Source organism: Zonotrichia albicollis, chromosome 10 (assembly GCF_047830755.1).
Source record: "Zonotrichia albicollis isolate bZonAlb1 chromosome 10, bZonAlb1.hap1, whole genome shotgun sequence".
Lineage (NCBI taxonomy): Eukaryota > Metazoa > Chordata > Aves > Passeriformes > Passerellidae > Zonotrichia > Zonotrichia albicollis.
In genome coordinates this window covers 26,164,644-26,191,621 of record NC_133828.1, presented here as the reverse complement: position 1 = coordinate 26,191,621, position 26,978 = coordinate 26,164,644, and the positions used below count along the sequence as shown (strand labels likewise).

At 39.0% G+C, this 26,978-nt stretch overlaps 1 protein-coding gene across 3 annotated transcripts in view; it reads left to right on the top strand.

The window, feature by feature from the left end:
• MAP3K20 (mitogen-activated protein kinase kinase kinase 20) overlaps positions 1-26,978 on the top strand; it is a 90,113-nt gene that overhangs the window by 16,058 nt on the left and 47,077 nt on the right. For all 3 annotated transcript variants that reach the window (XM_074548476.1, XM_014265055.3, XM_005484071.4), the window contains 6 exons: positions 13,603-13,690; positions 17,855-17,956; positions 18,721-18,786; positions 19,714-19,742; positions 19,860-19,997; positions 25,929-26,015. In XM_074548476.1, coding sequence (XP_074404577.1) covers positions 13,603-13,690; positions 17,855-17,956; positions 18,721-18,786; positions 19,714-19,742; positions 19,860-19,997; positions 25,929-26,015 — 510 coding nt within the window. The remainder of the gene's footprint in view (positions 1-13,602; positions 13,691-17,854; positions 17,957-18,720; positions 18,787-19,713; positions 19,743-19,859; positions 19,998-25,928; positions 26,016-26,978) is intronic.

Here is a 26,978-nt window from a genome sequence, read left to right as displayed (position 1 = left end):
GGAAGCTCTTGGTAGACAGCAGAAGATGAGATGCAGTTGCTTGTACCAAGTTGCTCTTGGAAGGTGGGATAGCCAAAAGAGAGGTGTGCGGGCTGGGCGGGTGGCAGCCTTTCAGTGAAAGCTGGGGCACTCTGCAAATTGTTATCTGGCAGAGGTAGCATAGGAGAGATGAGTAGATTGTTCTGGAAACTTGCTAAAATCAACTAGAAGTTGCACCTTTGAGCAGATGAGTGACATTTACTGAGAGGTTATCTTTTCCTCTTGGAAGGATTGTACTGCTGAGAAAGTGTAATGCATACCCATGTGAAATTAGAGGGGGGAGAAGGTGCAGAAATCACTTCTTGTCTAATCTTGTAACAGCTCTAATTTTAGTAATGTTAGATGCATTTGAAGCAAACCTTTGAAACATGAAGGCTTATAAGTAGTGATTGGTGGGTTTCCATCTTTGTGAACTGTGTACTTTTAATCTCCTAAACAAAGGAAAAGGCTTTTTGACTTTTCTGTGATATGTCTCTGTGTGCTGAGGGTGCTGTGTGTGGTATAAGTATGGAGCAACAGATGGCTACCATTTGGAGATGTTGAATTCCTCTTTCTTTTGGATGTTGCCTTGCTGTTACCCCTGTAAGAGTTTGTGAGAGCCCTAAAGGCAAATGCAGGATCCAGATCCCACTCAAAAGGACCACGCATTTTGGAGTTCTGCTCTTAACTTCTGGGTCCTCAGTTGTTTTTGTATTTGTACCAAAGTCTTTATTGTAAAGTCATCTCTCCAAGCCAGTGTCTCATCTGTCCTGTGCAGAAGTTGGCAGTACTGTGGTTTCTGGCACTGTGCTCCGAGTGGTTTACTCTGTTCCCATTGCAGACCGATTCCCTGTAAATGCTGTAATTCTGGAAGGAGTCCTGCAATTTTTCACTGACTGGGAATAAAGTTCAGTCCTCCTAGGATCAACAAGCGTTCTGTTTTTACTTGATAAATTTGAAACCTGCAGTAAGAAATCTCCTGCCTTTTCACTCGTGTGATTCTGCGCTATACTGTGAGAAGCAGGGTATTCACTGCCTGTTACAGCTGTTAGTGAGATGAATGTGAAGTAACAGCACTAACAGGGTGCCTGACTCAAGAAATTCAGGCCGAGTGACACTTGATTCTGCAGCAACATTGGCATCAGCTGTTAGCTCTGGTGACATGGTCATTGCCTTGAAACTGTGACCCGAGCTCCCTTTTTGAGAAATGAAGAACCTGCAAGCCCACTTCAAAGACCAGGGCAGCTGCTTTGTTTGCCTTTTAAAAATCTGTATTTCTGCCTTTTTGCTTGGTCAATGTTTAGAACCATTTAAAAAGTAAATGTGACATGGGGACTGAGATCCTGCAGCTAGAGCTCCTCTACAATTACATATTCAAGCACAGCCACACAAAGGGAAATGAGAGTCCCTTTTCCTTTATGTACCGTATTTCAGCTTTCCCTTAGGTTTAAATTGGCGTTTTGGGCTATGCTCGCTTGAGCCACTGAAGAGCTTATCAGAAAAAGAAGGAAACAGGGGGAGGGAAAGAAAGATAGATTTCCAAATGACAAGCGTTTGAATAGTCAGAGTTCAATCCCTAAAACAAAAAGTGGAATCTTTTTTTTTTCTAAATAATGTGCTTTACAGTCTCACCTCTCATCTTGAGAAACATAAAAGAGCAAGTAAAAGAGATGACCCAAATCACAGAGTCCTTTGAAAGGAGAAATTCAGCTGTTTTGAACACTTACAATCAAAGGAAGTGGTTTCCCTAATTACATGAACTATGTGAAAGCTCTCAGAATAGCTCTTCCACCCCAGGATTCCTTGCACTTTAGAAGTTTGCATAAAAGCTCACATGGAGAATCAGATGCAAAGTGTTTGATTCAAATTTTATTAGGCAGAAGTGAGCATACATTCCTATCTCTGGGTTTGACAGCTGCTTGGGTTTGGACCACAAGCCTGGGTTTGATGGATTTCAGTCCTATACTTAAATCTTTCACTCTTCAGGTTCTCTGGTGAGACACCCCTATCGAGAAAAGTAGAATTGAAAAAATGGAGAAAGGATAGAGGGATTTCTTTGTGAGCTTTCAGTTGAGGATTCTTCACCCTGATTAGGCTGTTCATTGTTGTGAAAACCCCTCCGTGTACACAGCTTTTATGAGGAATTTTGCTTCTTCACATTTTAAAGAAACTGTGTATCTTAAAATATACATTTGGAAGAATTGCAATCTGAATTCTAAGCCTTTAGTATTATTCTAGCACCACCATTTACTTCAATCCATCAAAATTCTGAATTCAGTTGAGACTTTGAACAAAAAAGCAATATTTTCAAAAGACTATTACACCTTGTGGTTTCTTTTTGTACATACACAATAATAAAGGTATGTTAGTCTAAACTAAACAATGAGGACACATGAAAAGAGGCAGGACCCTTCTAAAGGCTTAAGATCTCTTGCACTGTCCCTGAGGATACAATATGGACTAATTAATGGTTTAAATATTTAAAAATAATATTTGCAGGGTTTGCAGTAATATACAAGACCATCACACTTGCTCTGCACAATAGTGACCTCAAAATGGTCTCATTCTCCCCTCAGAGCTAACTACAGTAATTATATACAGATTTGGATAGACAGAGATAATTGATAAAATCGACCTTGAGGAGAGATCTAAAAACTCTTCAAAGTGCAACAATTCAAACTCAAGAAGGAAAAAAGGCAGGAGGATTATGGCAGCCTTCTGCATATACGGAATTAGCCAAACCCTTTTTTATAATAACACTGCCAGTCATGAGATGCTAACTCTTCTTGAAGAGAAGCGGAATGTTTCTCTAGGTCCTTTTTCTCCTGCCAGTATTGTTTTGTTTTTCTCCCTCTCTTCCCAGGCAGAAGGAAGGACTTAACCTGGAATAAGGGAATTGTCTCCTAGAAGTAAATACCTTCAGGAGGCCAGTGGTGTTTCAAGCAAAATGCTCAGCACAGCAGCAGCACATCTAGAAAGGGAAGGGAAGTGTTGCATAGCCATATAGCTGTGACAGGGTGGGAAAGAGTTCTTGCTGTGGCTTCTAGAGACTTGTGTCTCAGGCAGCAAAACTACCAGAGGATGGTTTTCTTAGTTGAAGAAGAATGCTTGAAGTCATTCCAGCCTTGCTTGACCTGAAAGTGGCATGGAAAATTACATGTGCTTCTGTCTGATTCTTGGTAAGAGTCAGTTTCTCAGGCAAGGGTTTGGGTATGTCTGGCACTGGAAAATGGGAAGCTGTGGTATATGTGATGCTGTTGCTCTTCTACACCAAAGGACCTATTGCAGATTTGAATGTACTTTGTGCCACCAAAACATCAGGGAGTTCTGGGCCCGGGATCCAGCTTGTGAGCTCAGTTCATTGTACTGAACTTTGCTAATCTAATCCTTGTCATGCTTGGAGCATAAATCAGTTAGTAGTTATGCAAAGACTACAGGCATTGCTGGAATAGGAAGAGATGCAAATTCTCTCTGCTGCTCTCAGATTCAGATTGGAATTGTCATTAGCTGCAGCATAATGCCTTCTTTTCAGCTCTTTAGGTACAGCCCAGGAGAGACGTTTGTTGAACTCTGTGTGTGACCCTGGTCCTGAAAGTTCCTGTGGTCCCATGTATATACAGTTCTGCTTCCTCTTTGCTTCATTTGTGGCAGGTCCTCAGCAAGCACAGTGCAAGGCGATGGAGGAGCTAGTGCAGGTCAGTGGTTTTGTAACCACAGAATAGATGATCTTCATTTGTAACTGGCCTTTTAAATGTTATTCATTCCCCATTAAGTATGTGTGATGTTCCCCTCATATTAGTACAGACGTGGGTGGTGGTTACAGTACCTCTGGATGTTCTTCCCTAATTTGGGGAAGGAATTGGCTAGAGATATTGTGGTTTCATTGGAGAAGAGCAATGGGAAAAGAGACTTTTGACTTAATTTGATGTCCTGTAGTGGTACAAGACCCCTGTGAGTTCTCTGTTCCTTGCAGGTCTGCAGGACTCAAAGCAACTGTCTTTGTAGGTTGGTCTGTAGTCTCACTCTTCTAGATAGGTTCTTCTGGATTTCCACCTTCTATGAGTTCAGAGATACTGGTATTCAAGTTATTAACTTCCTAAAAATGTATTTTGAGGCTACCTGTTTGTATTCCTGTATAGCAAGGATTAGAAATGAAATGGTTGTTACTGCCTTATCTGTGTAAGCCGAGAGCTATAAAGACAGATAAAATAGGGAGTTCTGTGTACAAGAAATTCATCACAGAAGAGTAAGGGAAAAGCTGAAGTTACATGTCAAAAATATGTAGTAAAGTAATAATAATAAATGTTGAAGTATGACACTAACAACACTTTTAGAATATTACTGGGTTTTCTCTAAGTTTTTTATCTTAGCCATTGTTTTACTTGAATTTTTTTAGTTCTAATGGAAAAAAGATTGAGCTACCATAAAGGCAGCATGAAGAATCCCAAGAAAAAATAAACGCTTAGTCCATGTTTCATGAAGATTAAAGCTTAAAATTTGATGAGTTTTGTCTAGTTTTGTTGTTGTTGGTGGTGTTTTTTTTTTTGACCATTGCTACCCAGTAGAAGTAGCATTTGAACCAAGTTTCCAAGTAAAATACAATTTTCAGTCCTTGACAAAGAAGAGTGACATGTCTGAAAAGCAGGTAGAATTCACCATGATTCATGCTGGATCTTTTGGACAGTTTCACATAAAACCATGATGTGTGTCATTCAGATAATGGTGACAGCTTATTTTCCTGAAATTCTCGGATTTGTGAAGTTGTGCTTTGGGATGGGTAAAAGTCACAGAAAAATGCCTCTTATGTGTGGAAGACTTTCATTCACTTCAGCAGAGTGCCAACATCTGTAGTTGGCAACTACTTTGCTTCCTTTTTGTGGCCGCTGGTCACAGCTGTAATTTCTGTTTTGAAAGTTTGTTTAAGTTAGGTGGACTCCAGGTAGAGAACTATTCATACCTTTTCTGCAGGGGCAGCTCAGTTTTGAGCGACAGCTGGGGAGAGCCTTGTGCAGAGCTCTAGCAGCCCACGTGGAAAACAAAACCTTGTGGTGTGCTGTTAACATATAACATCTTGTGAAGTGGGTTTTTTTCGTAAGGGTGGGCTCAAACTGCCTGATTGAGTTACATTTTCAAGAATTATAACATTTACTAGAATTCCAATAAGAGAGATTCCCAACAAGTGTTGTCCCTGTCATTATCTATAGTAGGATTGATTTATCCATTCCAAGACAGGCTTTAAGTGAGTGTTCACTGAGTACATGCTGGGGTTTTTTTCCTGTGGTTAAATTCCAGTTTTCATGGTTAAGATGGAAAAATACTTCATTGTAAAGATCATAGCTGCTTTAGAGGAGTGGATCAGGATGCATAAGTACAGCTGTTGCTGTCTCTGTTGCAGTCTATGCTAATTGTTCAGCAAAGGCACTGTACAATGAGATTTGGTTTGTTCTAGGTTGTCTTATCAAGATTCCTTTCAAATACCCTGCAGAGCTCAGGAAAATCACTGCTCTAGTTACATATGTATGGCCATGGCTCCTTGAGGGTGGGTTCGTTTTGCCCATCACTTTCATACCAAAATGCCTTTCCACCAAGGTGCTCATGAAACCTACAGTGACTTTGATCTCAGAAATAATTTCCTTGGATATTTTTCTATTTCTTGGGTCTGGAATGATCCCTGTGTTGCATATTAGCGATGATATCTTCTCACCTGGGGAGGATGCCAGGAGTCAAAGTTTCAAGTTTTGTTATTCTGTTGTATTTTAGGAATGTTGAGGATTTTGTTACTGTTCTCCATAGTCAAAGCCAGTTTGTCTTCAAAGTGATTGTGAGTAACTTGGAAAATTTCCCAACATTGAAAAGAGAAATTATGATTGCTGAAAATAAAGAGCTCTATGGGAGCTCAGGTATTTCAGCCCTGCTGTTTAGTCCACTCATCTATTGTTTCTACTCAGTTGCTGGTGTTGCTTTGCAGCTGGAGGCAGCTCAGTATTCCAAATCTGCTTGAATTAAAAATTACAAATATTGCAGATATTGCTCATTTCTAAACTCTTACACCAGTACAAATACATAGTTTATGCATGTTTTGAATGGTTTTGCTTTATGTGAATAACAGTAGTGAAATCCAAACTAAACTTGTTCTTGACAGATCTGCCTTTATCAGATACCTTTTATTAAATGCTCATACAACCTCACATTGTATGCTGCAAAATGCAACAGTCCTTTGGGTGTATTTCTACTTGAAATCTGTCTGAAAAATGAGATATTTTTCCATAAATTTTGTTTATGTATTTTGTTTGTTTGGATTTTTTTTGTAAATGGCAGTGTAAATGTAACAGATTTTTTTTCAAGCTTACTAACCGTTCTCTAAGGATTTTCTGCAGAAAGTGCCTCTGCTTAGTTTTGTCAGTCTGTTAGCAGCCTCTTGTCTCACAGCACATTTTTAACCCTCCTCGTGAGGAAAACACCATGATCCTGCAATTTCTTAGTTAGTGCTGCGTGGGCTCCACATGGTCATGGCACTGATGGAGGTCAGAGGGAGGATTGAGCCAGTTAGCTTGATCTCATTCCCTCTTGCTGCACAAGGCAGAGGGTCTGCTGCCACATCACAAGCACAAAGCCCCTGTGATTTTTAGAGGGACCAGCCTGCTTTTCATGGGCTGAGCAAGCCATTGCAGTGTTTTGACAGACACCACCTGAATTTGCTAGCTAGTACTTTTAATCCTCTAGCCTTCAAATTATCCATAACATGCCAATTTCTGTGCCAAGGTTGCTATAAAGAAATATACTAGAGTATAAAACTCAGTTTTCTTTTCAAATGGTCAATATCCAATACATTTCACTTCTAACAAATCCTGTGGTATTGCATGATGCAGATTAATTTTTTAAGTAAATTTCGTAAGATGGGATGAGTCTAGAACAGAATAAAATAAATTTATGTCCATATTCCTTATCTGTGGTATATTATGATAGTTTAATGGAAATGAGCTCTCTTGGTAATGTGCTTTTTCTTTCTTCAAGATTGTAACCTTAGAATCAATACAAGGTATTTAAAGTGTGTGTTTCTATCACAGTATCTCCAAAAGTGAGATTTTTTTCGTGATATACACCAGTGGGTTTAAAATAATGGTAAAATGATTATACAGTAATAGGAATTTATTAGTTTCCTGTACATTTCCACTTTTATTCTCTGGGATTTGTAACAGTGTAGGACATAATTTTGGATGCAGATTTGATGCTGTGAAAGATTTGCTCAATCAAAATGCTTCCAAGTACAAATTTTGTACATCATTGTAGATGTACTTATGAGAATTTAATTCTGGTATTTACAGAAATGCTGGTGACATCAATCTGAGAATGTAATTTAACTCTTTTCTCTGTGGTTTAAGAAACAGGATACAGTTTCCTAATAGAGCCTGAGTACAGAGGCTGTGTTGTAAGGCGTAAATGCTGACAGTTTTAACATGTAAATGGCCTGTAGAAACCAGCTTTTTTTGGGATAAGTTATCATCTAAATGAATACTGGAAAAGAAGCCCAGTCTCATACAGTTTTAAGTGCCATGCCAACCATAGTTTTAAAACAATGATTGCCTGTGGGAAGAGGTGGTAGCACATGTATGCTGGGAATGTGCCCATTGAAGCACTTGGTAACTGCTTATTAGTGGGTAAAAAATCTCATTGAGGATTCTTTGGCTTTGCCATGTCCATGTGATCTTCCTCTCGCATTGTTAGTATTAAAGACTGTTTAATAGGTTTTACAAAAATTCTCTGAACTGGACAATCAGTATCCTTTGCCTGTTATTTGGGCCCCCAAAGCACAGAATTCTTGTTTATAATTTTTTTCTTTAGAAAACTTTATGACAACAGACAAATTAGTAGGCAAAGTCCTAAATTTCTATTTTGTAGCTGCATAATTTTCTTTTCTGTGTTCAAAACTGTAATAATTACTTAACATCACTGCTATATAATTCTTGGTAATAATTTTATGTTTCTGAAATTCTCTAAGTATCCCTTTATTGCATATTGAGAAGATAATTTGTTAGTTATGACAGATGCTGACTGTGCTTTTATTTCATCTGTTAGATGATATTTTGGGCTTGTTCACCTAGAGAAACTGATAATATAAGAGGTGTCATCCTTAATTAGACATCGGTAAATTCAGAGCAAAGGATTAATGAGACACTGGAAATGGACATAGACTGGATATATTTCTGAGCAGGAGTCTAGAAATAAAGGTGTGGGATTTATGTGTGTTAGCATTCTGTATCTTTTTTGTATGTGGTTTTCACTAATAGAAATTATTTTACTGAAGCATCAGCTGGCCTCTTCCAGCTGCCCTTGCATGAGACTGTAAAATCCCCTGAGAGTAGCTAAGTTGCAGCTCTCCCAAGAACATGACAAAGGTCAAAGCCTTTAAAATGCTACAGGACTTAGGAAAAAAATATCTTTCCAAAGCTGCCTTAAGTGTGTCTAAATACCTCCTTAATAAACATGGCAAACAGTTCTCTGGAAAATCAAATAGCCAAACTTTTGCACAGTGTAATAATATATATTATAAGGCAGTTAAGGAGGTTGTATTAATCAGATTAAATAGCTAACCATGTACAACTCTGTAATTTTGCATGTAGTGAAGGTGCCACTTGCTGTGTGGTTCCCTGATTTACTAACAGGTGATGCAATGGTCTCACAAGGGACTGCAGCTATTTCCTGTGTTAATCCTAAACCAGTGTGCTCAGACCAGGGTGGAAAGATACTTTACTCTCCTATCAGCTGCTCCAAAGGCACCTGGAAGAAGTGGTGGTTGAGTTGCTTTGGGCTCAGTTTGTCTGGACCAATGCAATAAAAGCCTTTTGATACTGAAGAACTCAGTGAACAGATGTCCTTCTACAGTTCCAGCTGTGCTGCTGGAGCAGACTGCCCAAACCCTTGATCACTTCTCTTGACTACAAGTGTGAGCGTAACAAATTTCTAATATATTTCCAAGGAGAACCTGAGTAACTAAAATATGCTGAGTTGTTTGGTCTTTGCTAACTTTAACTGCCTTGGGATAGGGAGCTCTAACAAGAGCAGCTGCAGCTGCTCTGAGTAGCTGGCAAGCACCAACACAGCTGTTGCAAAGTGCCTCCGTCCCCATCCTTGCTGTCTTTGCGGCTGCAATTAAAGATCTGACGATGGGGCCTTGTCTGATTCCCAAGTAATGCCAGCTCAGCATCAGGTGGCCACTGCCCACATCTGCAGTCAGCACCGACCTTGAAGACCTCATCAGAGCTGAACTGCACTTGCTGCCTTTGCTGCACTGGTACAAGGCAGAGCAAAAACAAGGGAGGGCTTGGGTCGTCCTGGTGAGCTCAGGCTTGTGGGTCTCATAATGAGACCATGCTGTCCAGGCAGCTTGCTTTGTGCCCTCATCTGCTGCTGGCTGTGGTTAGAATTTGTGTTTGTGATTTCTGTGCAGCTATTGCTGAACACAGACAAGACCTGGAGGAGGACTTTGTTTTTACCTGCTGAAGCACCTGAAGATATGGTTATTCATGCATGGTTGTTTGTACTACAAGGTTAAGAGCAGTACTAGTGGGTCTACAAGCAGCTCTAGGGTGATATCAGTCTTGGATGATGTAACTGTCATTTTCACATATGTCAGTAAGTAGAGATTAAACAGGCATAAAACCAAATTACCTGTTAAACACTGTGATCCATACCATGGTTCAGAGAACACAATTACACTGTTTGTACACTTAGGGATTACCTGAATTACAAACTCTTACACTGTGATTGTTTTATGAATTGGCTTGATTTACAGTAAGCCAGTAAGCGAGAATTAAATGAAAAAGTTTTCAATGTAATTTGTTCTGACCTTGAACTTTGTGGTATTTGAATTATGTAAGCAGTGGATTAGGTTTGTTTAGAAATCTGAATCCCTTTGCCTTCAAGAAATGGTGTGTAGTCTGTAATCCCTTCAGCAGGACTCAAGAGAGGAACATAATTTCATCCATACCTGTGATGTAAGTGCAGTATGAACAATTTTAGCATAGTTTGATGGTCAGTAACAGGCTGTTACTAAGTTTATCATAGTACTAAGCATAATATTCAACTCTGTTGCAGTTACCTTGTGTGTCTGTGTCTCTATGCTATGTCCAGGGAGTTTGTATTTATGTGTTTGGATGTCTTTCATTCAGCTGAACTCCACTAGTTCTGCTTCAATCCAACCTTAAAAAAATTCTGTCTTTCACACAAAAAACTAATGCAATGAAGTAGTTGAATATTTGTTGCTTGTCATCACTATTTAGGAATTGGTGCTCATTTAGCTTGCATAAGATAGATAGCAGCTTTACTGAGGGGAAGTGTCATGCCCAAGCCAGCGAAGGCTGACTTCTTCAACAGCTTGTAGATAGGTAGATGCATGACAGAATTTTCTTCCAAGCATTTAGGAATTTTGGATTAAAATACAGTTTTGATGCTTAAAGGTGATTCTAAATATTCTTGTTAGTGTCTAAGAGACCTTTGAAATACCAGTCTTTACTCACCACTTTGTAATTTGCTATCTGAAAGTAATTTTCATTGAAATACGGCACCTTCTTGCCAAAGGTAGTACAAAAGCTTCAAAGGTATGGACTGGCTTGGATGTGGTTCTCACTGTAAGGAATAAGAGTCTAAATTGGCTAATACAGTTCACAGCTGATCACAGCAACAGAAGAGAACAAAACATGAAAGGAATAGTCTAGAATCGCTAGTGCGAACAACAGCATGGTGATTAAAAGTATTTAGACAGGATTTCTTTGTGATATAATGGTCCTTTGGAAAAGTTGGAAATTTTTTTACCCCACAATTCTTCATTGTCATATCTGTGGGCAATTAGAAGGTGCTTCTCTGGATTTCTTAGATGGAAGCTTGCTTTGGTATCCATTAAATCCCAGATTAGAGTATGAACAGCAATGTGAAGGTGATGGTATTAGCTGTGGTCAATACAGCATTTTTTTTGTAGTTCTGCAATGTGATCTTTGTGTATATAACATAAATAAGATAACCTTAAAAATATTTTATTGCATTTCCAAGTGATATTTCCGTGTGTCTGTGCCTGTGGCAGTGAAGTACTCATCTTCTTGGCCTGACACTCATATTTTGATTGCAGTCCCTGTCAAGGTAACACTGGGTGATTGGTTGGTCTGGGGTTTGCTGCAGTGCAGCCCCTCCTGTTGTCCACGGACTCTGATAGATTTTACTGGATCCAGCAGCATCTTGTATGAGATGGAGAACAGTCACTGGGTTCTGCACATAGTTGTGGTGGGATAGGGAGCTATGGAACTTGGATTTGTTAATCACAGGGTGTTTTTAATCATTCTCTGAAAAGATTCGCCAAGTACTTGTTTTATAGCCAGGACCTAAATATATTATGCTATTAGAAAATTGAATATGAGACCCATCAATTTAATTCAAATGACCTGTTGAAGTGCTTGTGTTGTAAACACCACAGCAGATGGTGTGCTCATAACTTTGAAGACATGGTGTGTTTTAAGTACTTCACAAGAAGATGGTTTTATTCCATTCCTTCTACCAAGGTGTTAAGGAAAAGGTGGTTTAGATAGTTTTTGTGATTGTTTGTATTATTCCTGCCCCGTATCAGAACATTCAGCTAGGCAGACAAGGAGAGTGAGGTCTCCTGGTAATCTGGCAGTAATGCTGGTAGGAATTAGAGAATTGAATGCCCAACTGAATATTTCCTAAGGAATACACAAAGATAATACAAAAGTTTCTGATATGGAGATTGGAACGACTCAGTGGTCACCTGCATCCTCCAGCCTAGGGAAGGAGGTTGGAGGTACAAGTCCTGCCTCTGCTGCTGCAGGAGTTCCTTGTCTTGGGAGGTTGGTGGGGCTGCAGTTGTGGGGCAGAGCTCCTTCTGCTGGCAGATCCCCTGACTGGCTGAGTCTTGAGTGTTGCTGTTTACCTGCAGGCCAATCTTTTCACATTTGCTTAGATATCTGCCATTTAAATTATTTTGTGACCTTCTAGATTCACTGAAAACAGGAAGACTGTAACAGTTTTTATGCAGAAACCCACAGTACATCAGCTACTGCTATTCTAATAAATTTAGAGCTATAGCAAACCAGTATTTGTTTGGCCTATGTTTTATAGATGGTACCATGATACATGTGCTTATGTGCATAATTACAGATAAAGGCATTAGATGACTCAATTTTTTGCTGTTGTTGTTGCTTAAGGACTTTTTTGAGTAACTTCAACACAGTTTTGAAGACCTTTAGCTAATGCTCAGACATTTACACATGTGCAATTAAATCTTAACTATAGCTTTGAACTTAACTTGGGTTACACTAATTCTTCATGCTGCTTAGCCTGCTCAGCAAGAAAAACAGTATTACCATCAAGTGAGTAATCTTTTTTTCACAATACCAGAAAATTAACTTTTAAAATGTATGCTGTTTTCAGCAAATCAAACTGCAGACTGACTTACCTACAAGTCCACAAAATAAATTAATGGGCAGCTTTCTGAGAACATGTGTGAAGACTCAGCTGTGGGCAAACAGCAACACTCCCACTACAAGTCAAGGGATCTGTGAAGGGATCTGTCAGATACTTTTGATGAGTTCTAAGGCGTTAATTGTGATCTTGTTTTTGTTAGATGCTCTTGCCTGGTACAGAGTTAACATAATCTCATAATCTTAAGGCAGTACTGTGAAGAAAAATATAAAGTAGTACATATCTGTATTTGCATAATATCTATATTTGTATAAAAACGTGTGTCTAAAATCTGTTATATATTTGTTTTGGTACACTGCAGAGGTAAAACTGTTGATACACCTTCCCAGAAATACCTGACCTTTTTTCTCAAAAACTACAGGGCGTATATGTGTTAATTTCTGTGGATACAGTCTCATTGTCTTGCAGTCTCTTGCTCAAACTCAGTAGCATTCTTCAAGTGGAATTTGAAGGTTTTGTACATTTTTTCCAGAATTGCCAAACATCTGTAGTCTGCTTTGAGGAGCAGTTTTACCCAGGAGCTTTGCTGGGTATTTGGCAATCTCAAGCACGCTTGCTCTGTGTATTTAATCAGACTCCACAGTGCATGCCTAGAAATTCCACATTTCCAGTAAACATTGGATGGAGCTGTGTGTGCATGGAATGCTGTAACAGCCTGGAGTGCTGGACTTGCTGAACCCATGGTACTTTGTGCATAAACACCAATTCTGGATTGGACTGCTGCTGCTCTGCCAAAAATCCCAGATCTTTCTTGGAACAAAGTTTTCCAAGATCTTCGATTTTTCCAAAGACTTGCTTAATTTCCTACATCAGTGCCTTGGCCATGAAAGAATAATCTCAAATTTATTTTTCCCGCCTTCCCACCCCCCCAAACATACAAAGCATTCATCTGCCAAACTCTCACTAGGTTTTCAAATGCCAAGGATTTGTGAGCAGTCTTCCCTAGATATGTGTGTGCTTATATATATATATATATATATATATATATGTATATTATATGCTGTATGTGTGTATACCCAGTGGGGTATAAGTTATTATGATAAATGACCCTTCTGAACTGTCTAACTTGTTTGCTTATTTGTTTGTTTTCAACAGGCAGAAATACTTAGTGTGCTCAGTCACAAAAACATCATTCAGTTCTATGGAGCTGTCATTGAACCTCCAAACTATGGCATTGTTACAGGTAAGGATTTTGTCTGACCTTTTCCTTGACTCTGTAAAGCTACAATGTTACAAGGTTATCTCCAGTGTTACCCAATTACAGTGTTTTGCTAATTGTTCTGGTCTTTTTTAAGAGTGCTTGGCACTACCTGCCTCAATGTAATTGGGAGTGCTGGAGGTGGGAGCCAGGCTGGGAGCATAGCTGGAGGCAGCATGAGGCAGGTGAGGCCTAGGGTGTTCTTAGTGCACAAATACAGGACTCCTTTTAACAGTACCTTTCATTGTGTTCTTGTGCCCTGTTTGGAGAATTGCTTTCCCATTCTAATTGGTGTGTCACAAAAGTAGAGGTTTTCATGATACGAAGTTCTGGCTGGTTCTGTTCTGGAAGGAAGGTGGGCTGGGTGTCTGCTCAGAGCAAAGCTGCCCCATGAGTTCTGCCTGCACTGAAAGTAGGAGAATTTGCATTGTGAGGTTCACAAAGGGAGGAGTTTGAAATAGAGTCAAGGGTTAATAAGGCATTGTAAGACAACTCCCTTTATACATGGAAAACTAGGTTTTGTTTGTTTTGATATTCCTAGAATTATGCAGAAGTTGCTTTTTGTGGTATTGTTGAGGTATTTTGTTGGTGGTTGTTTTTTTTTTCTGTCACCATTTTAAGCTTCCTGCTCTTATCTTGGGAGATGGTCCAGATAGAGAATTTTCTCCCTTTCCTGTATGGGACAAACTACATAAGATAGAAGTAGAAAGTAAATCGAAAGCAAAGAAATTTCCCAACTGCTCAAACAAATGTTTGAAGAGATAAAACTCATGAAAGTGTGGATTAGGAGGCATGTTTTGGCATGTCTGTAACTTTCAAAGCTCAGTGTGAAGAGTAGTCTTTTGCATGTGTCACAATCTAACACCAGTTTGAGTCACTGCTGGTCAGGTTTTTGTTGGTTGGTGGTCAGAACTCGTGAAAATTCAATTATTTCTACCTGCCTCTTAGGCTTCTGCTTATCACAGCAGGTGGCAGTGTAATCTGAAATGCAGCACGTTTCAGGGCGTGGGGAGCTTTGCTTACTCCAGGAGTATCAGCCTACTGCAGGTCATGGTGTGGCAGACAGCATTCCAGAGGTGCTTGGGGTGACCACAGTCTGCACCACTTAGAAATGCACTGATGATGTCATATAGACAGGAATTTGAATTCCTTCTGGAAGCAATAAAATTAATAGAAAGCTAATAAATCAAGCAATGTAATTTTACTATCCTTTTTAATATAAGTGTAAACCAGCAAGGAGACTAGTAAAGGTGAGGTGTAATCAATGACCTGGGATGATGTCTAGATCAGAAGACCTCAGCTTGATCTCACCAAGATCAGGGTTGGGAGGACGTATGACCTGCTTACCAGTCACAGGGCTGACAGCAACTAAAGTATTCACTGTGCTGTTGAGAATGGGGACTCTTTAACTGCCTGTGAGATAGAGTCTGTAGTTCAACAGCTTTGTTCCACAGGGAACTTTGGTCACACCTGCTTGAAAAAGAAAGAAGTTTGGGGATTTTTTAGCAAACTGTTGATTCTCCGTGCAACTTCTAAGGAGACTGGAGTCCTGTGGATTGGAATGGAGGCAAGGCTCCCTTTCCCTACACCATTTTCAAATCAGAGAGAATGGTTACTGATAAAAGAAATGTTGATTACACTTCAAATGTCTTTTAGAGGGATTTTCACTTTGTGATCTTCTGGATGGCCTTCAGTGTTGCAGACAATCCAAACAGTGTTTAGTTAGAGATTTGTTTCTTGAGAGGGAAAATCCCAAATAAGAAGAAATCCTGAGAAATTAATGTTTCTTCGGAGTGATGGAGATGAGACCATTCAGCCAAGTACTGGCATGTACTGAGCACTAGCTGCATGTAATGTCTCATGTAGGATTGTTAAGGAGTTTTCTGAGAAGGGCTACAGCTGGAGTTAAAAAAATGTTTTCCTCCTAGGATGCATGTCAGTGTTCCAGCTCATCCTGCTGCCTGGTGAGCTGCTGTCATGGATCCCATCATTCTAGATGTTACTGGCCATCTCTGTCAGCAGCAGTCTCAATATGTAGCTTTCAGATATGGCTTTTGGCCACAGCTGCCTCATCCCAAAAGGTTCTCAGAGCTTGTGCCCCCAGTGCACAGAACCATATGTCTGCCACAGCATCACAGGGTGGGCCCAGTAAGGCAATCAGAGCTTTTCTTTCTAAAGCAAATATTTCTTTTCCATTAGTTGCAAAACATTGTCCTTGCAATAGGCTTTCCAAATCCACAAGCTCCTAGTAAATATCTGTGGCACAGTAACTGTATGGAAGAAATACTAACAGTGGGGCTTTGTTGATTGACGCTTACTTGCCTCTGTTCACACAAAGTGGCAAAGGGCTGAAGGAGCTGAGCTGTCCCCTGACCCTGATGGGTCGAATTATGCATTGTAAAGGCATGCAAAGCATGCAGCCAACCTGTTCCTGAAAAATCCATTTATAAGACAGATGATGACATCATGGGTAAAAAAAGCTTCTGTTTTAATTGTGGAAATGTGCGGGTCAGCAGCTTACTCCTCTGTCGGTGACATCAGAAGCAACATGTCTGTCCTTTCAGTGGGAGGTTGTACAGCAGGGATCCAAAGCTCACTTGCCACTTGAGTGTTTACTTTCACAGGACTTGCTATTTTCTCCCTCTTTCATTTAGCACTGGAGTCTTCCCATCTGACCTGCCACATTCTAGGCTGCAGATTCAGTTTGGTCTCAGTGTCTTTCCCCACACAGTGATCTCCCAGTGGTTTTTATTTTTTTGGTTAGGAACAATGGAAATTTTTGTATGCATTTACACTATCATGTATCAATCATTGATTAATATTATTATTTTTAAAAATCAGATACATTTGATGTAGTCTTAAAGGCAATGATTTTGTGGCTGCTTTGAAATAAAATGAAGATTTTGAGAGTCTTCTAGATAGGTTCTAAATTCTGCCTGAGAAGCACATTGAATAGCCTTGGGAGAGAGGGACAAAAGGCTTAAGTTGCTCCTTGTATCCCCCTGCACTGGGTGGCATCTGCCTGCCCTGTCATTGCAAGCAGATAAAAGAAAATGTATCAGCTGTTTCATCTTATGAACCTCCTGTTGTGTTTTTGGTGAAACAAATTCTAAATGAGATAAAACTTATTTCTATTAATATTTCATATTAATAAATACTGAGCAGAAGAGCTACAGGCTTTAAACTGCTGTAGATGACCTGCAGCACAAGAAAATCTGTCCTGCTTATCACAGGGTTAGCCTTCTTGTTTCATCCTTCTGTTTTTTCATGAACAAGTTATTTGATCTGCTGTTTTGTTTCTCCATGGGGAAATAGGAAACTTTCTACTTGCAAACTCTTTCTTTGTAACAAAACATTATATATTTAGCATGTGGCTTTACTTAAAAAAATAAAAAATAATGTTTTGTTATGGGGCATAATTTATACACAGTACTGCTTACAGTGGGGAGTATCCTCTGATTTTGGAAACAATAAAATGAATCTGATACCACCAAACTCATCTGTTAATTGTTCTTTGATTAAATGTGGTTAATTCACTGTTTAAAAAAGTCAGAATTTTAGGTTATATGAAAGTGGTACTGTAGAGATTTGAGTTGTCTCCAGTTTCACACCTAAATATGTGTAGGGCTGACTAGCTTGTTGTTCCTGCTTTAAGCCCCACAACTCTGACAGTCAGACTGGATTCCATCTGCCACAGTTCCAAACACCAGTGGGCCCCAAATGCCCTTGTTTGTACCCCAGAATTCTGCTGTGGGATTCTGTAGGTATAGTTATGGGAAATTAAGAGAAACATCTGCTTGTCCTGAACAAAGAGCTTGCACAATCTTTTACTCTGGAATTTGAACTGCTTTGCCTGATGTCTCTTTACGCCAGGCCTTTCTAATACCTTTTCATTTTAATGCCTGTTTTTTATATGATTACACTTTTTAATTTGTTTTTTTTAATTTTTTGTTAGTAGTAGCTTATGTCTGCATTGGGACAATCAGATAAACTCTCTTACTGTACTGGTAATAATATTAGGCTGTTGAATGCAAATTCTTTGTCATTAAGCCAGAGGACTGCTTTCTGGAACTGGTAGAGTTTCTATTATGTCTTTCAAGCTAGGGGCAATGTTTTTAAATATCTTGGTTTTATTTTTTTTTTTAACAGAGTACGCTTCTGCTGGCTCACTGTTTGATTACATTAATAGTAATAAAAGTGAAGAGATGGATATGGATCATATCATGACCTGGGCCACTGACATAGCTAAAGGTAAGCAAGAAGGGTGGCATATACTGCCCTACACAGCCAGCAAATGTACAGCTTCCTTCGTCAGGAAAGCTTTCCTAATCTTCCTTATTGAGATGGTAAGAAAACCAATCAAACATATATAAATGAAAAAAGCAAAACCCATTCACTGTTCTTTTCAGTATGTTCCTTGTTTATTATGAATCCAGAAATATTCTGGAGTGAAAATGGCTTCTGTGAGCCAGTTCTGGTGTGCCCTTAAGTCCCAAGAGTATAATTTGCTGATGTAGTGTAATTATGAGGTAAAGTGCATAATTACCCTTACATTTGATTTGATTTGGGGCATTTAAGGAAGCTAAGGACTTATTCTCAGCAAACATACTGAAACTCTTCATATAATAATGTAGAATAAGCTGTTCCATCCTGTGTGTTCTTTGTGACTGACCATACAAGAATTAGTGTAAATTAATGAAAAAAAAGTAAATTAATATCTGGCTTAATTGTGTAGACACCTCCTTAACTATATAGTTAGAGAAAATAACTACATATGATGTTAAAACCCATTAGCATATCCAGATAGATGCTTTGAGAGATAAGTGAGCTTTGGTTAGTGCTTTTTACTCAAAGTAGATTGTGGGAAGCTTTGGTTCTCCTTCAGCACGTCAGTATGACACACAGGTATGGCAACTTGCAATGAGTGCAACTAGTGGGAACCAGGAATCATGACTGCAGAAATGGGATGGCCCTGCTCAGCCTGTCTAACTAGATTATTCCTTTGTTTTGTGTAGGAATGCACTATTTACACATGGAAGCTCCAGTCAAAGTTATCCACAGGGACCTGAAGTCCAGGAATGGTAAAGTAGCAATGCTCTGAAATGATCTGCATTTACTGTTACACATTAATGTGGCATTTAAATCTGTGCCTGAGTTTTGTGAACAAGCAGAATGCGTAACTAATGCCATGGCTGTCATCACTTGTTGAGGCACAGAAAAGTTGTTCCCTCCTCCCCATCCTGAGCCTGTCTGAAGTTCATTACAGACCTGGCATCATCTAGAACACTGTGGAGGACTCTTTCAACTTGTGTCTTGCTGGTCATGATTGGCCAAGAAAACTGATGAAGCTTTCAGATACTGCCTGGGCACTCTTTACTTCTTTTTTCTCTTTGGAAAGGTTGAGTACCAGGAAAGGCTGGCAGACACCAGACACAATAGACTGGATAAGGCCTATTATTTCTTATCAGAAAATCATGTCTTTGTTGTGGCTTTTTTTGAGGTTTGACAGATATTCAGGCTTTTGAGTCATACACGTTCAGTGTGGAGTCTGTACTTAGCAGTTGACAGTCATTTCTGAAATTTGCTGAACATTGCCTTTTAGATGAAACTTCTACCACTAGTGGTGGGATAGGAGAGTCACAGATTTCAATGATGTATAATAGTCAAGAAACATGTAGGTCTCACCTCGGTTTTAGGCTTTCTCCTTTTATTAATGACTCTTCCAGAGAGCTTCTTGTTAAACCTAACTGTACTGGGGAGAATGAAGTTCATCTGTGTTGCTGTCCTTTAACTCAGTAAGGCCTGAAAGGTTTTGCATTTGTTCAGAGGCTTGCAGGTATTCAGCAGATGTTCTGTCAGCTTCCCAATGAAACCAGGACAGATGTGCACATTCAGATGCTGGCTCACCTTAGGGTCATTTGTCTTATTGAAAAATGAAGTATTTTGCCGTAAAAATGTGTTGGACTTGCTTTTTGCATTCTTGTAACCTTTTGTTTTTTCATTTTCAGTTGTTATAGCTGCTGATGGTGTTTTAAAGGTATGAACACTTTAGTTATTTGTTGTGAGATGCTGCTGCTTGACTGGATGTTTCTATGTGTCATGAATGAGGTCAATACTCACAATACCAGTGTAATATTTTATTTATTTTTGCCAGATCTGTGATTTTGGTGCCTCAAGATTCCACTCCCATACGACACACATGTCATTAGTGGGCACTTTCCCATGGATGGCCCCAGAAGTTATTCAGAGTCTTCCAGTGTCTGAAACATGTGACACGTACTCGTACGGAGTGGTGAGTGCCTCATCTCACTGTGCATTGTGGCAGTGAGACAGAATTCATGTGCTGCAACTGCAGCAATTCTGAATAAGAACAACAAGAAATGCCGCAGTTCCTTCTGTGACTGACCCATAATTTATAATTATATGCTTGAAAATGATAGGAAGAACATAGTATCTTGCATGTTTGGTAGCATCTCTTTAGATTAGCAGCATGCCAGTGTGTAGGAAGTTCCACAGTTATTCAGCATATGTCCAAAGGCTTTCAGGAGCTACTGAAAGCATCATGAATCTCTGCTTGTGGGGCTTTTTTTGTGGCACTAAAGAGAAAAAGCTTGTCTTGTAATGGGGGGTAACATTAGCATTCCACTTTCCCCAAAACAGTGTCACTGATTTTTATTAAAAAGCAGCTCCTCTATGCTCAATTGTTTAAAAGGCACTGCTGTCACTATCTGTGAGAATAGACCCCATCTGAAAATACAGAAGCCCAGCACTGCTTTGCTGAAGGGTGAGGAATCAGTTATAGTTCATAAGAATGTCAGGTTTTCAGATTCAGTAATGTGAATTACTTTACTCTGTCAACAGTTAAACTCTAATTTAGTTTTGCTCTGCAATACAAAGCAGGCTAGAAATAGCCCTACTGGTCACATCAGTTGTGTGCCCAAGCCCATAGCCTTCCTCTGGCAGAGGACAGTAAAGAGTATTTGGGGCAAAATGAAAGGAAGTGGGGCTGTAGTTTCTATGCATATTGGTGCATTAACCATTTTTCTGTTTGGATTCAACAGTGGGTGGCAGAATGAGAAATTCTTCACTACCTGCCAAATGTTGTGTCTCTCTCTTTGAGGAATGGGAGGAGGTAGATGTGAGGGAGGCACTGTGATTTTAAGCTAGCACCTATGGCTGTACACATCTAAGCTGATGTCTCAGTGGAGAGTGACTTAAACTTTTTGCCAAACAGTTGTTTATAGTGAGAAAAATTTTTGAGACATGATGTGACATCACTTACCAGTGAAAGTTTGAAAGTTTGCAAGGATCCTATATGGTCAGATTCAAAATCCTTGCTTGCTTAACTGAACTAGGTCACAAAGAGTAAGAGAACATAAGCTAACAAATATAAATATTAATGTAAACTGTTACTGGAAGCAATCACATATTGTCCACTGAAGGGAAACATTCCAGTTTCAAAACAGATCAACAATGTTAGAGGAAAAATTCCAAACATGGTGTTATAGTTCAAACTTCTCACATAGTCATCCTAGTTTGAATTGACTTTAGTAATGTTTTCAAAGTGGGAGAAGGTAAGAAATTGTTTAGTATCTTATCATGTCAAGTATTAACAGTGCCTTGGGAACATTATGTTGTGAAAAGTTTATTTGACCTCATTGAAAAAGTCAGGTTCCTTTGACAGTTCTGCGCTTGGAGGTAAAACTGGACTATCCTCATTATGAAAACAGTTCCGTGTTACCAGAATATTTTAGCATTGTTATGGGTGTGTAGTGCTACTTTAGAATGTCTAGTAATGACCCACAGTTTTTTAATACATTATTTTTAAATTAATGTGTTCTACTGTGAGTAGAAGCTTATGAATTCATAAGCACTTAGGTGTAATTATTCTTTTTATAACTCTAGTCTTGGAACAGCATTATTTTCAGAGGAGATAGATGGGTAGAAATGAAGAATGGCAGTGGCCCAAGTTCTCTGTTTCTGAAATAACTGATATTAGGGGGTTATGCCAGCAAGAAATGGCCTGAATATAACATTGAAAGTTGGAATCTCGCTATAATAAGTGTTATAACTACCAGAGAAGTAGCTAGGGGTCTGAAAACTAGAAATCTGAGAAAGGGTGTTTTTGTCTCTTTAAATTATTATCATCTATAAAAACAAAATGTAAAGAATCTCTTTTTGAAGCATAACACTTGCCAGCAGCTTTTGTGCTAGAGAGACAAATCTGCTTTACTTCAGTTAAAGTCCTCTTAACAAAGAACAGAATCCTTTCAAATGTAAACTAGTAAGATGCTAGGAATAGATATTTCAATTGCAATATTTGTCATCTTTCCCATGGTTTTCTTTAATTTCCTTTCTTTTATTTTTTTATCTGACAGTCTTTTCTTTCTTCAAACCCATCTGTGATTTTAAATGTTCTGCTTAAGCTGTGCAAGAGCTCTTTTCCATGAAGTGTTGAAGCCTTTCTGCAGCCTCATAGGTCTGAGCCGCTTCTCAGCTGAAATGAATTTTCCTTTTTGTGAACAGTTGTATGCATGTTTATAGCTAATGTTTAGATTAGCTTGTCCTGCCCTTCATGGATGGTTAAACAGGCCTATGTATTCTCTGAGATACATAGTCAATAATTTATAATACTGTCATGAAATGCTAAAGCTAAATTTTCAAGGAGAATTTATTACCACACAGAGAGAGATCTTACACTTTCCTTCAGCCATGCTGTAGTTCCTCTTTCTGATCCATTTCCAAGTCTGTACTCTAAACAACTAAAACCAAGTGTTACAAGTGATCAACCCTGAAACTGACTTGTATGTCACTGTGTGTTGCTCAAAAATTATTCCTTGCCATCTCTGTCATTCCTTGCTGTCTCTGCCAGATAGGAAAGTGTATGTGGAATGACAGTGTCACTCTAAAAGCTGTTCAAAATCATGAAGACATATGCTCAGAATATATTATCCTGGCAGAACTGTTTGTAGTGCACCACAGTGTGTGTTTGTGTATCAGTATAAATGTATTTAATTGCAGAAAGCTTATCCAGTATAGTTGAATTATTTTATCATTTACAAGAACAAATAAGTAAAACCATTAATTGGCTATTGGTGGCCTAGAGACTGCCATTAAATGTAGCAGCTGTTCAAACACTGCTTTAGTTATGAGAACATATGTTATTTATAGAGGGAATGTTGGCCAGCTCCAGGGGTTATCCTTTACTCTTTTTGAAAAGAATGATGCGATCTTTAACTGCAGTTGGATCAATGCAGAGAAGACAGACCTAATTTTCATGCCTAAGGGCAGCACCTCTGTGAGTGCAATGCTAATGCTTTTGCTGTACCTCTGCTAACTGTGGCTCCTGACCATTGTCTGTGAACAGTTTTCTACCAGACAAAGCATAGTTTTTCCAGCGAAGGTGTTCAGAGTGTTTTCTTTTCCTCAGATTACTAACTTGGATGTTCTCCTATCCACATGGCACTTTGAATCTTTGTTGGCTTTGCACCAGCGTGGGGACAGGGTATGGGGTAGAGGTGTCGTGGATTTAGTTTTTCCTTTGGGTTGTTGTCACATAATTGAGAGGATAGGAATTGAAATGCACAGCTGACAGAATTGAATGTGTGAGCTTTTTCTGAAGACCACCTATTTCTTATAGCCAGGTTTGTGTACAGGGTGAACATTCATACATTTATCTCTCCTTTCTCTTCCTCTATATGCAAAGATGAGTCCAACATCTTCAGAGGCTGCAGCTTACTGCACTATATTAAATGGCCTTGCTTTGTTTTTCATCATTGTTTCTAGCTTGGCTGTTTTCTCTGTGAGCATGTGCTGTCCATCATCACAGAAATGTGATGTGATTGGGAAAGGAGGTGATGCTCACCATTACATGTGGGAGGGAAAGTGAACCACGTCATTCTCAATTAGATTGTAGACCAGAAAGGAAAGATAAAATAATTTCCAAATGAAGTGATCCAGTAAAGATAAAATAATTTCCATATGAAGTGAGCCAATTCTGAAAATGAACAGAGTGTACCTCACAATGAAGAGGCTGGGGTAAGTTAGGCTGAGGTCCTTGTCTGTTGCTGAATCACCCTGGGGAGAGCAAGAGGCAAGTGAGAATGCAGACAGTACCCATTTGCTGCTTTTTAAAAGACTGCTGATGCAGTCATGCACCTTAGCTGATGATTCAGGGTAGCTAGTCCATGGGAAGGGGTGGAAACTCCTGTAAAACTGAAAATAGAGACACGTCACCGTTGGAAGGAAAGGCTTTCTCTGTATATTTGGCCTGAATATGAAAATTGCTTTGTTGTTAAAATATTTTCTAAACCTGTGTAAGTAAATGCAAGTATTTCCAACATCCCACTTCCGTATCTTTTACTTTCATTTGTTAGTAAAATGAAGGCACCATTAAAAATCCTTCCTATTGTGTCAAATTGCTGTTTTTCTCTTCAACTGTGTGCAGTCTTGGACAAATTTTTAGCTAGCACTGTTGCTTTAGGGAGGCAGTGATCTGTTGGAGCAGTGGAAATAAACACTAAAGGTGTCATGATAAAGGAATTCGGTGCAAAATGTTCTGCACAACCGTATGTGCATGAATGAAACAAGACAGCTCTTAAAATTTGCAGTCTTCTGAAAGAAAGATAGCACAGCAGTAGTTTTCCAGCTCAAGGCTCTTGAAGACATTGAACATGTATTTCATTATGTTCTTCACTGGAAGGTTATTTAGATACTGCTCTATCTGATGTGCAAACTTGAGTTTTTTCCTCTGTAGTGTCATGGTACAGTCCCAAGAGATGAGGTTGTTCTGCAAGGCTGCTCAACCACATGTTTGATTTGGTCCAGGAACCTTTGTTTTAAACTGACTGTTTTATACACTGCTTTTTTTGTCTGAAGTACATGGGACTGGTAATTTTTTTTCCTTCTCTCACAATTAAATTTCCTTCTCGACCAGTAGAGAGGTGATAATTTGAGTTACAATCGAGGTGCCTTTTTTTCCTTCTGAAAGGATTGAACTGAGGCTAACAGGATAATTGAATAGGTCTGTGATAATTCTCCCCATATATTTCTTATTCTCAGAAAAACTTTTCTTATTTTTCCAAGATACCCTTACCTTTACTAATCAGCCTTCTGACTCAAGCAGAATTATTGAAATAGGTCTATTGTTGGAGTACCCTGTTCACTTGATTAAAGGCCCAACTCGGCTTCAACGCATTTTTTTGCTTGACCTCCATCTGTCAATATTGTTCCATTTGCTTTTTCATTATCTTCATAGCTGTCCACAGTCCATTCAAAATGATGCAGCTGGAATAAACCTGGGCACTAACCCAAACACTGAGGATATAGAGACTTGTATAAGGATCTTAATGCATTTTGGCAAATACTGCATTACAGATTCTTTGTTGTTGTTGTTATACTTCATATATGAGCAGAAGAAAAAGGTTGTAGATATCTGCAGCAAGATGTGTCTATGAAAGTTTTGCTTAAAAAAAAGGGGGACATAAAGAAGTAGAGGTACAAAGTGCTATTGATTTTGTTGAATTCCAATATGTTGTCCCAATGGCAGAAAAACAAGTTGGATTCATTGACTTGAAGCCTTTTTGATGATGCCAAACTCTTTTCTACAGAGTAGCTTAGATTCTTGGGTACTGTGTTATCAAAAGGCTAAAAGCATGCAAAACTAGGAGATCTTTCTCTAGCTAAGGACAGTATGTCTATAAAAACTCAAGGAGAAGAGAGTAATTTTTTATATGCTGTATATTGCTTAGTTTAATATGATCACATACTTGGAGATAAACAATTACAGTTTTGATTGCAAAATTGTATTTTTATAGGTATATCAAAGGAGCTAAATACCTTTTGGATCATATTCAGTGGTTGCAGTCGCATAGAAATATTTTTAAATGAAAAATTACTGCAAAGCAATGTCTAGCTGGAGCTGAGAAGGAGAGGAAGAGCATTGTCTTCCCAAGACCCAGTTGCCAAATGTGAACTTTATAGTGTACAAAGATAGTAACAAAGCAACCCAGTTTTTCATCTTAGCTTTTCTGTAGAGGAAAAAGCAGAAACATTCAAATTAATTTTGTGAGAGGATCTTGCACACAAACACCGGTCCAAGTTCCTGCAAATGAAAACTGGTTGCCTGGTAATTGGATACAGAATAGTGCTGTATCAAGGTTTAATAATGTATTTAAAATACAAAGTACAGAAATAAAAATTCTTTTCTTTTTTTCTCTTCCAGGTTCTCTGGGAGATGCTAACAAGGGAGGTCCCCTTTAAAGGCTTGGAAGGATTACAAGTAGCTTGGCTTGTAGTGGAAAAAAACGAGGTAAGACTACGTTTCTACATTCAGGTACATAGATCAGAAAACAGTATTGGGGTTTTGCAAAAGACTTTTTCATCTTCTTCAAATTGAAAGTAAGTTCACGCGTATGGAAAGATTAGCAGTAGGAGCTAACACAAAGGGTCAAAGTGATGTTATTCCTCATGAATGGACCCTTTACATCTAATTGTTGCAGCTTCACGTCGTGATGCTGTAGATCAAAAATTGTACAAGTACTGTACTAGTTTCTCAGTCTCAATTGTAAAACCTAGGGGTTTGTTCTTAGTGATGAAAGAAGCCATTGCGTCCAAGGTAGGGGAACAGTTTAACTCCATCTCCTGCGTTTAGGACATCTTTTTACTGGCCGGGAGTTGATATATCTGTAAGAGACCTTCAGCTACTTCAACTTAACTCTCCCAGCAGGAGTCACTATAGTACAAGAAACTGCCGCTTAGATGAAAATTTCAAAAATAAAAGAAGAAAAAATAGTTTTAAAAAAAGAGAGAAATTACAGTTTTGCCACCTACGTTCAACACTACATTGAAGATGAGCTCCTCACTGGTATCGGCAAGGCTGTGGCATAGCTGCAAGCCTCCTCATGCAGAGTCTTTCCATTTCAAAAGCACTTCAGTGGTGTAAACACCGTTTGTACAGTGTCCCCAGCCTCGCTTTTCTTCTCCTCACAAATTGAGGCTTTCAGTTAGTTGGACATGTGAGCGGATATCTGAACACATAGTCCCTTGATATCAAAGACAGTAACTACATTTAAAAAACATTTAAAGTTGTGACTGTACCACACACAGACAAGCATGGAAATCCTCCACAAAGATGAAACCTCCTCTATCTAGACACAGCGGAAGCTTGGGAAACATTACAATGGTGAGGCACTGGCTGTACAATACAGATTTCTATTATTCTACATAAACTGTTTCTCAAAATGCTTCAGAGTTAAACAGAGGAGTTAGGTTT